This window comes from Nematostella vectensis, chromosome 8, assembly GCF_932526225.1.
Source record: "Nematostella vectensis chromosome 8, jaNemVect1.1, whole genome shotgun sequence".
Taxonomy (NCBI): domain Eukaryota; kingdom Metazoa; phylum Cnidaria; class Anthozoa; order Actiniaria; family Edwardsiidae; genus Nematostella; species Nematostella vectensis.
The window spans coordinates 2,325,091-2,338,068 of NC_064041.1; the positions used below are offsets into that span (position 1 = coordinate 2,325,091).

Genomic DNA, 12,978 nt, shown 5'->3' on the forward strand with positions numbered 1-12,978 from the left:
TTTATTACTAAATAACTTGACTTTATAGTAGGCTATAAAAGAAACACATGGCGCCGGTGCGTGCTGTATTATAGCACAAACTACGAGTATCGAACGAGCAACAAATTCGGAATACCGTAATGAATCGAATAAGCGCCCGGGGCGCTTAACTTTTCGTGTCTTTATGGGGAGGCGCTTATTAGAGATGGGGAGGGTATTTGGGAGGGGGCGCTTGTTCTATTTTGGCGGAAAATACCACCTTCTGTATTTACGAAAAGCTGAATCTACAGTAAAAATGCTGTTTGTTTATAAATCGATTACTATCGTTGTTATGTGAGAAAGTCAATGCGAGCTAAAATAAAATGAAGATTTACACCATTCAAGTGGTGCTTTTGTAGGGATACTTTTAGGGGGAGGGAAGGGGAGGCGCTTATTGGGGAGGGAGCGCATATACCAAAATACGAAGTCGAGAGGGGGCGCTTATTCAAATCATTACGGTACCCCACAAAAGCAGCCGCTAAGCAGGCAGGGTTGATAAAATAGAATGTTTCAAGTCAATTGTATTTCATTCTTGTTTTTTTAAAATGTATAGTAACCCCCTTTTGATGAAGTATATTATTATAAATGGGCAAGGGTAATAGCCATGAGGTTTTTATTCATACTTGATAAGCAACTACAAAACCCCTTATAGTTAAATCAGCTAAAACGCACGATTGTTTCTTTAAACGTTTCGTTACCCACTCTTCGCAACATGCATGTTATGAGCCTGCAATCAACTAATCAAAACTTAACGCTACACACTTTTTATATCTGATGCTGTGCGTTTCTATGGTTTTCGACAGCAGCAAAAACTGTAGTATAATTCAGGTGATTTGATGATATCTTCAATGGTCTCATCGGCTTCACTTCCCCCCCACCCTCCACTGCCACAGTTATAGTTGTAGAAGTACCCAACGTTCTGGCCGTTGTTTGTGGCTTTTCCAGGGAATCCGTTAATGGATACTTCTCCGTCACACACGAGAGAATCCACTTGGCATATCTGATCACAACGCTGTTTGCTTGCAGTGTTACGGACGCGGACATAATTGGCACAGCACCCGGTTCCTAAGAAAGAAGCAGTGAATTGTTCTGTTTTACATTTTGACAGAGTTTCAGAAGACAAAATGCGTTATCGATAGAAATACGTGGTGGAGAGTTGGCGTTGTATGCTAGTGGAATAAAAATGAGGATGTTGATAATTATGTTGAGTGATTATGTTGAGCTCTAGTACAAAGGTCAATTTGAGCACTGTTTTTACTCCCGAAGAAAATCTCCCCTGGAATAGTTCATTGTCATGTATTCCTAGTGTAAGATTTACCTCCGCTCGCTGTGCTTCCCCTGCAAGCCGCCGCGGCTGCCATATGCAGAGCCTGCCACATCATATCGTACGGCGTGGTTGTGCCGTAGCCCGACGGGAGATGCTTCTTTGCGAGATGTCCACTAGCGTCAAGGGTTGCCAGATTACTTGGAGTTCCTGCTGCAGCAAGAGTGCTTTTGATTGACGCAAGCTCTTTTTCCATGCTGCTTATCTTTGCATTGATTTCCTGATGAGGGTCGATGTTCTTGGAGATGCATGACAATGCATCGAGCTACAAACATATGTAGATTTGTTTACAATGTGTAGTTGAAGTTTGATATGTATGTTACAGTAGGGAATAAATCCTACAATGGTGAACTGTTGGGGCACATGCGCATTCTGACCCACCGATCAAATAGAAAGCTTTTAGGTTAAAAGTAACGACTGCAATATAAACGCCACCGTTCTCGAAAGACAGTGCAGCGCTAACTTCGTCCATCATTGCTGGCACTGCTTTGCTCTGTTGACCACAAGAGGAAGAAAACGTTGTCAAACTGCTTCACAGCGCAACCTAGCACAGGACCAGCGTCTCAACAGCTATTTGATAGCAATGTTTGGCGATTTTGCATTTCCCCATTAGCATTGAAAGGAGACACCTCTTTGCTCGGTTGACCACAACAGGATCAAGGAAACGTTGAAAAAACTACTTCGCACCATCCCACATTTATTGTGTACAAACAACTTGCAATAGTTACTATATTCCCACCGGGGTCACCCGCTAAACACCATGATTATGGTAGGGGAGAAGCAAGTTCTAAAGCACTAGTAAGCGGACAACGTCCGCGATGTGCGCCTTCATCACGGCGGGAAGGAGCTCGTCCTAGCTCCTCGTGTAGTCGACAGGACGCGATGTAAACCATCCGCAAAACGTACACCCAATTTATAGCTGAGAGTTGTTAGAACCAGGAAGAGAAAGCACATAGGTCATACTGGAATTCGGCTATTATTACAGGTAACCCCAGTGAGAATATAGTTGCGCTTAACTTCCCTAATATTGCCTATGTGCGGGGATCGAGGATTCAACAATGAAGCGGAATTGTTGCAAACTATCTTTATGGAGATGGCACCAAAGGCCAGCGATCAAAGCAATACTTCCCCGTGGTTGACTGACTCTCACTTACCAAACAATCAGTGGTTGAAGTGTTACTTGGGCTCGAACGTTTATCAACTCCGCCCGCTGCGGCCATACCAACCAACAGAAGCATAAAGTAAATCATGCTCGCAGAAATCCGCAAAGAAGAGGAGCTTTGTAAACTGAAGTAATGGCGCGACTTCAACAAGTGATTAAGATGTAGACGGGTCTACCTTATATACCTTTGTATGCCGTACAAAGGTAGCAGAGGTTCCGGGGGGGGGGGGGGGGGGGGGTTGCGCCCCATGCGCCCATGTCTTTTTACGCGCACGGTGCTTCCTCTTACTCTGTGTTTTCTCCATGGGCCAAAAAAGGTGTCACATGAGGACAACAGTCGCGCCTTTCTGTACCAAGTTTATTCATTTGACGAGAGAACTTATAACAGCCCCCCCCCCCTTTCGCGGGTCTAAACTTATTTATCTAAGTGTGTTTACAAAATTCTTTGTGTTGGTTTTAGTCTCTACAGATACGGTACACTTGCTGCCAGTTTAGACTTGTTTTGGGACACACTGGAGATCTTATTATAACTACTGTAAATGGCTCTCGGATACAGCAAATAAAACACATGCGGTAGCTAAGCGTTTCGAGACAAGCAACAAGAACTTGCCAAACGTTTGTGCTAAAAATCGAATCAGGTGACTGATGTCTGTGGCTTGTCTGGTTGTGGCGCTTTATAGGCAGAAGTTGAGCTTTTATCAGGGAATGGTGTTGCTCTTAGTGGTTAGGCATTTACCTTTCCACTTAGCCCGTAACATCCCTTTCGCATGGACAGCTGATAGGTATACGCGTGCGTTTACTGTCCGAAACTAGACATTAAAACCTATAAAATAATGCCTTAATTCAGACGCGGTTGGTTTCTCTAGCAAATACAGTGGTACCTGGCCACTAAGGTGCAGGATTGCTGATTAACAATCATGATTGTTTATCATTCATTTGATAATTGATAATTTGATATTTCATTGATATTCGGGTGATAATAGTATGATATTGTCTTGAAAGAATGCTAAGTAAAATATCCAAATGAAATATGAAAATGTCATTATCAATTGGATTATCATGCTAGTTTACCCCCTAAAAAGGAATTTCAAATCTCAAATTATCACTATCATTCTCATTAATAAAAGAAGCAGGTAGATTGAAAAATCTAAGTATCAATAAATAGCAGGATAAAGTGATATTCCAAAATAGCAAGTTATCATGGTATCAATATAATATAATAACATTATTATTATCAATGTTGAACAAAATAACATAAACAGTAAGCGTATGATATATCATGATAATATCATTTTTTGTTTTACTTGACCAACGGCACACTAAGAGTGAAAAATTGGAAAACGTATCTTTTTCCCATGTCTTGGCGATGCTTTTGAGACAAATAAAAAGCTTCGTTTTGTGTTGCGTATTAGTTTACGCGAGGACAAAACAAAGAAAAAAAGACGTGTTTTTAAATTCTTCCACGTAGTGTTTTTGACAAACCAGGAGATTAGAAAGGAAACTTTACTTTTCACATAAGTTTTCGGCTTCATAGCACTTTTTCAAGAATTCTGTTGAAGCTGTTGTATTGGGTCATTTTTCTAGTGACCTCGAAGTGATTGTTCATCAGACGGCGAAAGCCCTGTCCACTGGACTCCAAGTGTTGACACCTCGAATCGCGGAAAATTAAGGGAGAGTTGGGTGACATTCAGACTTGGGGTTGTATGGAGGCATACACACACTTTCTTTGTGTTTCGAAACATGGAAAATATCCACGAAAAACTTCACTTGTATATTATTAATATTTTTTTTATTGAAGAATGTTAATAGCTTTGTTCTAATTATGTTTTTTTAAAGACTCGAAGCTATATCATGGGTCTTTTAACCTAATTTATAGACATAAGAAAAAAATAAATTTTCTGATAATATGATTTATCACTATATCATGGGCCTTAGAAGAAAACTGTACCTCATTGAATATTCTGATAATATCATGATATACAAATGCTTATATGATAAAAACCCTTTGACGAATCAGACTATGAATAAATCATGATATTTAGGGGCCTTTTTTTTTTATTAAAATACAAGAAACATGTAAGAATTATCATGATATATTACATTTAATGACTAGTCTTGATAATAATGACATACGCAATTCTGCGCCTCTCTCTACCCGGCGGCCACCCTCGTGACGTGAAAGGTGGCAACTTAGCAAAGGCTGCCCGCTTAACAGCTTAATGGATTTAGCCAAATACAGTACCTTAGTAAGAAATTGATTTTCCCGTAGAGGTGAGCTGGCCGTTTGATAGGTGGTCGCTAGAGGGCACCACTGTAGCCGCGGCGCATAAACGAGTTAATCCGGTAGTTGTCAAATTGTTTGTTTTAGTCGCAACAGAAATTGATTTACCCATAATGCAACTCTAAAGTAAACGGACTTGAAACTGAAGCTCTGTACTTACTGGCGAAGCAGGCTGTCACTACAAGCATCTTGATAATGGATAGGGCTGAAGTGGGTTAGAATAAAACCACCTCAACATCCTCCAATAGATACGGTGACCGTGTATAAGATATCTGGTGTTTAACTGCGAGGGCGTTTGAATTGGTAACGACCTCAAATATCCACACGATGAACTAGATTGTGTGATTGAGCCATTGAGTGATGTCGAGCTTCGTACTACAATCAAAGTGAATGTGTTAAATACCTTGAACAAGAAGGATTGTAATGCAGATAGTTTTAGGTGAGTTTGTACCTATATATTTTATATATATAAACGTCAAAGGATAACCATTGCAAGAATAAATAGTAATGTGTTGGCAGCCACGGGAGCCGTAAGCTTGGGTGTTCACCTTATTTCCTAAAAGTTACACAAAATGAATGCGATAAATTATATCTATTGTGATGCAGATGATCTTGATTATTGGTATATACCTAACATAACCATACCAAGCAAAAGGGAATTGTTACGGGCCATGACAACCCGTGTTTACAAAGCGTGGATTGTGTTTACAATTCCCTTAAGGTGATAATAGAATGATATGGTGTTTTAGATATATATATATATATATATTTATTTCTTGTTTTACGTGACGTTTTTTTAATTGAATTGACATCTCGCTGTGCTTTCTTTCTCAAACATAAACCTAATAAAGCGTGCAAGAAATTAAGTCAAGTAAGTGTTAATCACTATGACTAGCGTACCTGTTACCACCTGATGGGAAAAGCAGACGTTTGCAGGTATAACGTCTGTAAACTTAGTACAATGTGCACTCACTGATTTTCAAAACACTCTTATGGCCTTTGTTTTAGCACTTAAAGTTCTTTTGGATAAAGTTTTTTATGTAGTTTTTCTATCACCACGGTCGAGTTAGAAAACTCCAAAATCAATTTTACCCCCTCTCCTGAGACTTCATTGTACAATCCTCGATCTTCTAGATACGGGCTCTTGTGTCTAACTTTTAATGTGAAACCTTTGGATAGAGCGATACCCGATACAGCATTAAGCTCTAAGTATCATGATCTGGTGCCGAAAGCAGTCAACTATAAAATTACATTTTCAAATAATCTCGATTTAACGATTTTTCTATATAAGGTGCAATTCTTCGGTCCCTTACAATATCATATATCCATATTTTACCGTAGGCTTAAAGAAACTTTATATGCATGAAAAAAGAACAAAAGCTAAAAATCACGGCGCTTCTTTTCCACTGCACTATCGCCACAACGCTCCACGCTGCGGTTATTTTTGCGTCTGAAAAGAGGCATAAATAGGTAAAACGGGAAATCTGCGTTTCTTGTTTAAGTTATTTATCTTCTTTTTATAGTATTCATGTTCATTTCGCATGTCGTGGCCGCCATTACCAAGCAACAGACAGGTGAGAACACAGATTTGTCCCCAGTCTTCTCACTTTTTCCCATTCAAAGCGCTCTAGCTGGAAACTGACGAGAGAGGGAGGCAACAATTGTCACGTCAACATTCAGTCACGTGACCTCTCAGCGCAAGTCCCCTAATTGACATGTCTACATTCCAATCTATTCCCTGTAGCTATAGCACCGTAAATTGACAATTGTTTAAGAACGAGAAAGACTAACCAAGCCGTTACGATACTTGGTGTTATTTTTGAAAAAGCAAATACAAGATGTGAAAACGAGATCATAATTACGAGATGTTTTGCTTGTAGAAAACACTACAGTTGAAGGTTATTCCTCTGAAATTATGTTGAGAATCTTTTGAGAGCTTAATAGATTATGTGGAGCGACATCGTGCGGGCCCAGGCCTCCCGCTCAAGGTCTTGCAAATTACACATTTGGAAGCCATATTATATAAATAAAACAGAACAGAATAAAAATAACTTCCGCTCATAGTATTTTCCAAGATCTTGAGCTTGAAAGATCGCGATTTTTTAGGCAGAGAATATTCCCCTAGTTGCCGTACAAATAAAACTAGGTATCGACTTCCCGATATTTTGAAAATTACACAAGTTATTCAAATAAGAGTGGAAAAATAAAAATCAAAGTTGTGCGAATATTTTTTTTAGCAGAATCCCAAAAGCATACGTAACTTTGCACCCTTATAAATAATGTTATAAAGCTACATTTATCTTAACAGATATTTTAACAGCTAAAAGATTATTTCTTCTATCACCTGATTACGTCATCCAGATTTAAAGATGTTCATAAACAATGATGCCATGCTTAAATTAATTTCATTTCACAACTATTTGGCGGATTTATTGCATCTGGAAACTTTCCTAACAACGGCCCTTAGAGAAATGTCCCAACAACCTTAAATCCTCCACAGACGGTAAGATATATTCACTTCTCTTGAATGTGGAACGTTAAGCTGCAGGTTATCCAGGTTTTTCTTGTATGAAGAGAATATTTGCTGCTTTTAATCCCAAATTAAATTTCAGCAAATTTGAAATTGTCGCGCACGTTGCAAAATCATTATTGCGGGAAATTGTCAAAACACAGGGAGTTTGAAGCCGATTTTCCGTAGGATGTTGGTGTAGAGAGACGTGACGTCAATTTTGACAAGAAGACATGTGTCTGGTAGTGGCGTGGGGAGGGAGAGGACTGTTTGTAGGAAGTGTGTGGTATCCTTGATGTCAATGATTCTAGATAAAATGACAAATAAAATGCCGTTTTAGTGTGAAGATCTATAAACTCGGGAGTAAACAGTTTTCGATGGTCATTTTACAAATCAACTCACTATTTCGAATTTTGGAGGTGAGCGGTCCGGTATCGCGGGGTCCGGATCGTAGGATACCGGACCTCACGAGAGCCAATCAGAGCGCGCGATTTGATGGATACCGGACCCGAAAAAATAAATAATCTTGACATAGAAAATCAAGGATCCCCGTCACAGTACCAAAGACTAAACCAAACCAAAGCCTTGAATATTCAATTCTATAATTTTTGCTTTTTAATTTTTTAATTTTTTTTCATTGTGTTTGTTAAAACAAACCTTGTAGGGCTCAAAGCTGTCGTTCAAGACTCGCCACAAACCGACCCAGAGACGTTTGTGATGAAAGCACTACACAGAGTTGACCCAAAGCTGGTCGTGGTTCCTATTGGTTCTTCAACAATAGAACAAGTGACACCTGCCAATGAAAGGATGGCTGCACCAATGCAAGATAGTTCTATGGGGACGGTTGCCATGGCACCATCCAATATGATCGGGGATCTTCTCGCGTTGGCCAAGCCTTTAATGAGTGAGTGGTGTTATTGTGCTTTCTGTGGTTAAGCCACACTTCGGCACTTCGGCTCATTTGAAGCGAGGAGCGATTTGTTTATCTTAAAAAGCAGATTTACGTAGTAACCAGGTTTAACAACGCCAGGCTCACTACATGATGATGCTGTGTACATTGGTGATCTGCTTTTCTGATTTTGCATTAAAAACTTTTTTTCAACTAAAATATTGAAATCTTGTTGTTATTTCTTATCCCTTCATAGCGATCTGCTCAGTACCAAATCCATGCGGTCAGCAGTGTTACATCATAAAAATCCATGGCAACTATACGTGTGGTTGTAACCCAGGCTTCCAGCTCGCCCCGGACAAGCACCGATGCACGGGTGGGTAAATATATTGACCCTAAACTAGCATTGTCTAGTTTTCTCGTCTTGTTTTTAACTCTTTCTGTATCTTCATTTTTTTCAGATATAAATGAATGTCACGGTCCGAATAAGTGTAGTCACGGCTGCAACAACACTTTAGGGAGTTACTCGTGCACGTGCAATAAAGGCTTTGAGCTTGGCCCTGATAACCACTCATGCCAAGGTGAGGATAACCTTACTTACTGTACGCAGCATTTTTAGAACATCGATTTGTTTTTGTCTTTTGGGATTTTCTGTTCCGCCAGTCAAATTATTCTAAGACAATCAGATTTTTGCCATCTCTCGCCTAGTGCAGTTGCCTGGCTTTCTGTCGCGACACTGTCTGGTTTTCGTCCAGAGGGTAGCCAGGGAAGTGCACAAAGCGAGACTCTGATTGTCTCAGAATGGTTTTACTGGGGGAACAGAAAACCAAAACAAATCGTGTTTTGAAAACGCGGGTCGCGATACAACTGATCCGACAGCAATTAGAATAATTTAAAGCGTTAACGTTGACCTGTGCGTATGCTCTCTCCTGATAACATCACACCCCGAGATGATAATAGCACATAAATATCAACAACCTGAACCACATATGACCAATACTGTCCGTACGCTTGGCCTTGAAAGCGTCACATACTGAAATGAGGGTAAACTATACACATAATTTATCAACAACCATGAGACTAGCCCACATATAAACCTACCCTGGGGGTCGTTTCTCAAAACTCACGGTAATAACCGGGCCCGTTAGTGTACCGGGAGAGTTTCAGGATTCTTTTCCGGGCGATGAAAAGCGTTTCTCAAAGCTAGCGGTAGCGTCCCGGTTGTTTACGGGTTCCTGGATAAGCAAATTTTAATTTTCAGAGTTAATGAATAGATTGGCTAAATAGTTATTGAATATCAATAAAAATCGTAGATTTGCGATGTCTGTAGACAATTGGTACCCCAAACACTGCTGTGGCATCGGCACTTTTCGAAAAAAAGAACAAATAGATAAAGTCTCATTTTGTAGCAAAACTTCCAATACCTTCGCAAAATTGTTTACATTATTTTAGGCGCACGGTGACAGCTAAATGTCAAATTATTTGACTGAAAAGAAACCTGATTGGCTAGTATGGAATCCCATAAAATGATGTTAGCCGTGATTGGCTCAGTTCTTACCGGGCAGTGATATGGTTACCTCAAGTGCGATGAAAACTCACTTCAATTCGACACAACTTGAAAATGGCGACATTTAATAGGAAAAAAAGCACCAAATTGGATATTTCAACTTGGCTAATTCAAGATGAATAGTTGATCTATAAATTCAGCTGAAAATATTAAGGACAAACATCGTTTTGGGTATCAATTTCCGCATTAAAAGTTGACGGGAGCTCTTGAGCTCCCGTAAGTTACCGGGCGTGTTACCGGAATCTTTTCCGGGCCCGAAAATAGCGGGCGTTTTGAGAAACACCCGTAAAGTTTATGTTAGTTGAAATTAAGAGCAACAATTGCACTTAAAAATCCAAACCAACACTGACAAAAATAGTTACATGAAATGTTAACTATGAGAAAAATCCTCTCTCTAAAATCCAATTATCTCAAATATAACGATTTCACAAAATTTATTAACCGTGTTTCAGAGATGCGGACAACTCGTCTTCCTGCTTCTCTTACGTCCTTTAGCGCCTCGACCAATAAAACATTGGCAAACCCAGTACCTACCGTGTATATAAACCATACCTACCTGCCTTCCCCGCGTCCGGCAACGCCCACATTACATAGGTGGCATGTGTTGTGGATCGCGATCATCGTCGGTCTTGCCGTGGTTCTATTCAACGCAGTCTGCACGGCATTACTGTAAGTATAATGGTGGTGTTGGTGTTGGTGGTGGTGGTGTTGGTGGTGGTGGTGGTAATGGTGGTGGTGCTGGTAATGGTGTTGGTGCTGGTAATGGTGTTGGTGCTGGTGGTTGTGGTTGTGGTGGTGGTAATGATGGTTGTAATGGTGGTGGTGGTGCTGGTAATGGTGGTGGTGGTGGTGGTAATGGTGGTGGTGATGGTGGTGGTGGTGGTGGTGCTGGTGCTGGTGGTGCTGGTAATGGTGGTGCTGGTAATGGTGGTGGTGGTAATGGTGCTGGTGCTGGTGGTGCTGGTAATGTTGGTGGTGGTGGTAGTGGTGGTGTTGGTGGTAATGGTGGTAGTGGTAGTGATGATGATGATGATGATGATGATGATGATGCTGCTGCTGATGATGATGATGAAGACCAAGATGATGATAAGGATGATCATAATATATGATGATGATCATAATAATAATGATGACGGTAATCATGGGAATGACGGCGATAATGATAATGATGATAATTGTAATGTTTGTGATTATGATTTTAATATATGATAATGATGGTACTTAACCTGGACAATAGCTAGTCCCCCACAAGGTCTACCCCGGTGTAAGAACCATTCCCAGAGGACACCATTGTAACCAGATCCAAAGAATTCGTTCTACCAAAGAAAAGAAGCTTTGTGACGCATCTCGTGCATAATACACAGGTTCTTACACAGGGGTAAAGCCACCCGTATTACCACGCTTATATCGTTCTTCTAACAGACTTAGAAAATTTGGCAAAAAGACAACAGCTCCGCCAGCCCCACCAGCCCCGGCCCAACCGCCACAAGTAATGCCCTAGTAATTCAAGACGGCTGGTCACGTGACGTCTGACGAGCTCTGAGCCAACCAAGGCGGGAGAAAGGATTTGTACCCTAGAGACCTATAAGGGCTTGTCACGTGCCGTCTGACGAGTTTTGAGCTTGCATAGGGTAAAAATAAGCTAATAGAGAATCGATTTTGTGGCAAAATGGGAATCCTACAATATGGTGTTTTGATGTTTGATATACCGGACTATATCACCATTTATCATCAGAGAGGCGTATCACTACGACGCAATATAAACGTTCATCCGACGAGCAGTACAAAACTCTTTGTCTAACCACCCCAAGTTCATGATGTGTGCTGTTTTCATATCAAACAATCTTGCTGTAAAAATTGTCGTTTTTCTAGCTCTTTCTAGCAGTGTCCATGCGCGTACACATGGGTTGCGCCAAAAAGTGGGTCATTTCTCATTTAAGGAATCTTCAAATACTATGCTTTTTCCATATGATACCTACGACTGTGCACACCCCTCCCCCCCCCCCCCTCGGCCATTCGCGGAAACGCGCCTGGTGTCGGATCAGTAGGGGATCTGGGAGAAGGGTCTAGGGGGTTTAAATGTGAAAAGACGCCAAAGAGAGCATTCCTGTAAGATATAGGCCCCCTACCCATCTTTTTTGTTCTGTTTTTTTTTTTTAATGTCACAAAGAAAATAGAGAGGTTAGTGGTTCGTGTACTGAATAAAGTGAAAAAGCATTTCCTTCTCGGGAAACACCCTGACTGGTGTACATGCTATCGAAAAAACTGACTTCTCAGGTATTTGTGTGTGTGTGTGTGTCATAAAGCCAAATGTAACAAAAAATAATCCACCCCCTCCCTCTTTGTCCGGTGCCACGCCTCCCCCTTTAGCTAAGCTAGATCCGTCCCTGTGGATCTAGGAAAGCTGCACTGATTTATTCAGAACATGGGCTTCTGCTGAAATAAGTCCCCTCCCCTTTATGCCGGTTAATCGTGTCATTGTCTTTGTCTTTGCTAGTCTCTAGTAAGACTTACAGATGTATAGAATTTGTTAAAAAATTAGAAAAATAATTAAAGTGGCAGTGATTGTGATGATGATGCCAAAATTAATCAATAAACATAGTCTAATTGGGAGTACGAGTATCTTTCTTCTCATTGACGGGTATTTTATTTTGTGATATTTTAGCAGTTTCTTAAATTTTTAATAAATAATCACAACGAAAACGATACCAAAAAAGAATTACAAATAAAAACTACTGCAACAACAGCAATAGGAACCAAAATGTAGCAATAACAGCATGAATACTACACCAACGAAAAAAAATATATATAATGACAACCAATAAATCGGCCTAAGCTTAGCAGCGGTATCTCCGTCAATGGTTTTTTTCGCTTTGCTTGACCTCTCCGATGCCACTCGGTAGAGTACAAATAATTTATAAAAACAAAACAGGCGATTGATACTCAATAAAAACATCTGAGTATGCTGTTGTAAGGCTTTCTCTTGACGCTTGTTACATACCTATAGGCCTACTAGTATATATAGCTGACGCTTGTTACATACCTATAGGCCTACTAGTATATATAGCTGACGCTTGTTACATACCTATAGGCCTACTAGTATATATAGCTGACGCTTGTTACATACCTATAGGCCTACTAGTATATATAGCTGACGCTTGTTACATACCTATAGGCCTACTAGTATATATAGCTGACGCTTGTTACATACCTATAGGCCTACTAGTA

General features: G+C 40.4%; 2 protein-coding genes across 3 annotated transcripts; one reads left to right on the forward strand and one right to left on the reverse strand.

The window, feature by feature from the left end:
• Positions 1–614: 614 nt before the first annotated feature.
• LOC116620796 lies at positions 615–2,669 on the reverse strand. Its single transcript, XM_032386589.2, has 3 exons — positions 2,497–2,669; positions 1,337–1,607; positions 615–1,083 (listed from the first exon to the last, which is right to left on the reverse strand). The coding sequence occupies exons 1-3, from the start codon at positions 2,590–2,592 to the stop codon at positions 806–808; spliced, it is 645 nt and encodes a 214-aa protein (XP_032242480.2). The 5' UTR covers positions 2,593–2,669; the 3' UTR covers positions 615–805.
• Positions 2,670–4,887: 2,218 nt separating this feature from the next.
• LOC5516707 (von Willebrand factor C and EGF domain-containing protein) lies at positions 4,888–12,363 on the forward strand. Of its 2 annotated transcripts, XM_032386587.2 has the most exons (7): positions 4,889–5,224; positions 6,309–6,359; positions 7,959–8,198; positions 8,440–8,559; positions 8,645–8,764; positions 10,203–10,419; positions 11,173–12,363. In XM_032386587.2, exons 1-7 carry the CDS (start codon positions 5,209–5,211, stop codon positions 11,249–11,251), a joined length of 843 nt encoding a protein of 280 aa, XP_032242478.2. In that variant the 5' UTR covers positions 4,889–5,208; the 3' UTR covers positions 11,252–12,363. The 2 variants fall into 2 exon arrangements, with proteins under 2 accessions (XP_032242479.2, XP_032242478.2); XM_032386588.2 differs by lacking the exon at positions 6,309–6,359 and having other exon boundaries at positions 4,888–5,224.
• Positions 12,364–12,978: the final 615 nt, after the last annotated feature.

Excerpts from the sequence above, each read along its gene's own strand:
- LOC5516707 (XM_032386587.2), top strand. Across the intron at positions 6,360-7,958 it reads CATTACCAAGCAACAGACAG|GGCTCAAAGCTGTCGTTCAA; the intron begins GTGAGAACACAG and ends CAAACCTTGTAG. Across the intron at positions 10,420-11,172 it reads GCAGTCTGCACGGCATTACT|ACTTAGAAAATTTGGCAAAA; the intron begins GTAAGTATAATG and ends TTCTTCTAACAG.
- LOC116620796 (XM_032386589.2), bottom strand. The coding sequence starts at position 2,592 with ATGATTTACTTTATGCTTCTGTTGGTTGGTATGGCCGCAGCGGGCGGA. Across the intron at positions 1,608-2,496 it reads CTTCAACCACTGATTGTTTG|CTCGATGCATTGTCATGCAT; the intron begins GTAAGTGAGAGT and ends ATATGTTTGTAG. Across the intron at positions 1,084-1,336 it reads GGGAAGCACAGCGAGCGGAG|GAACCGGGTGCTGTGCCAAT; the intron begins GTAAATCTTACA and ends CTTCTTTCTTAG.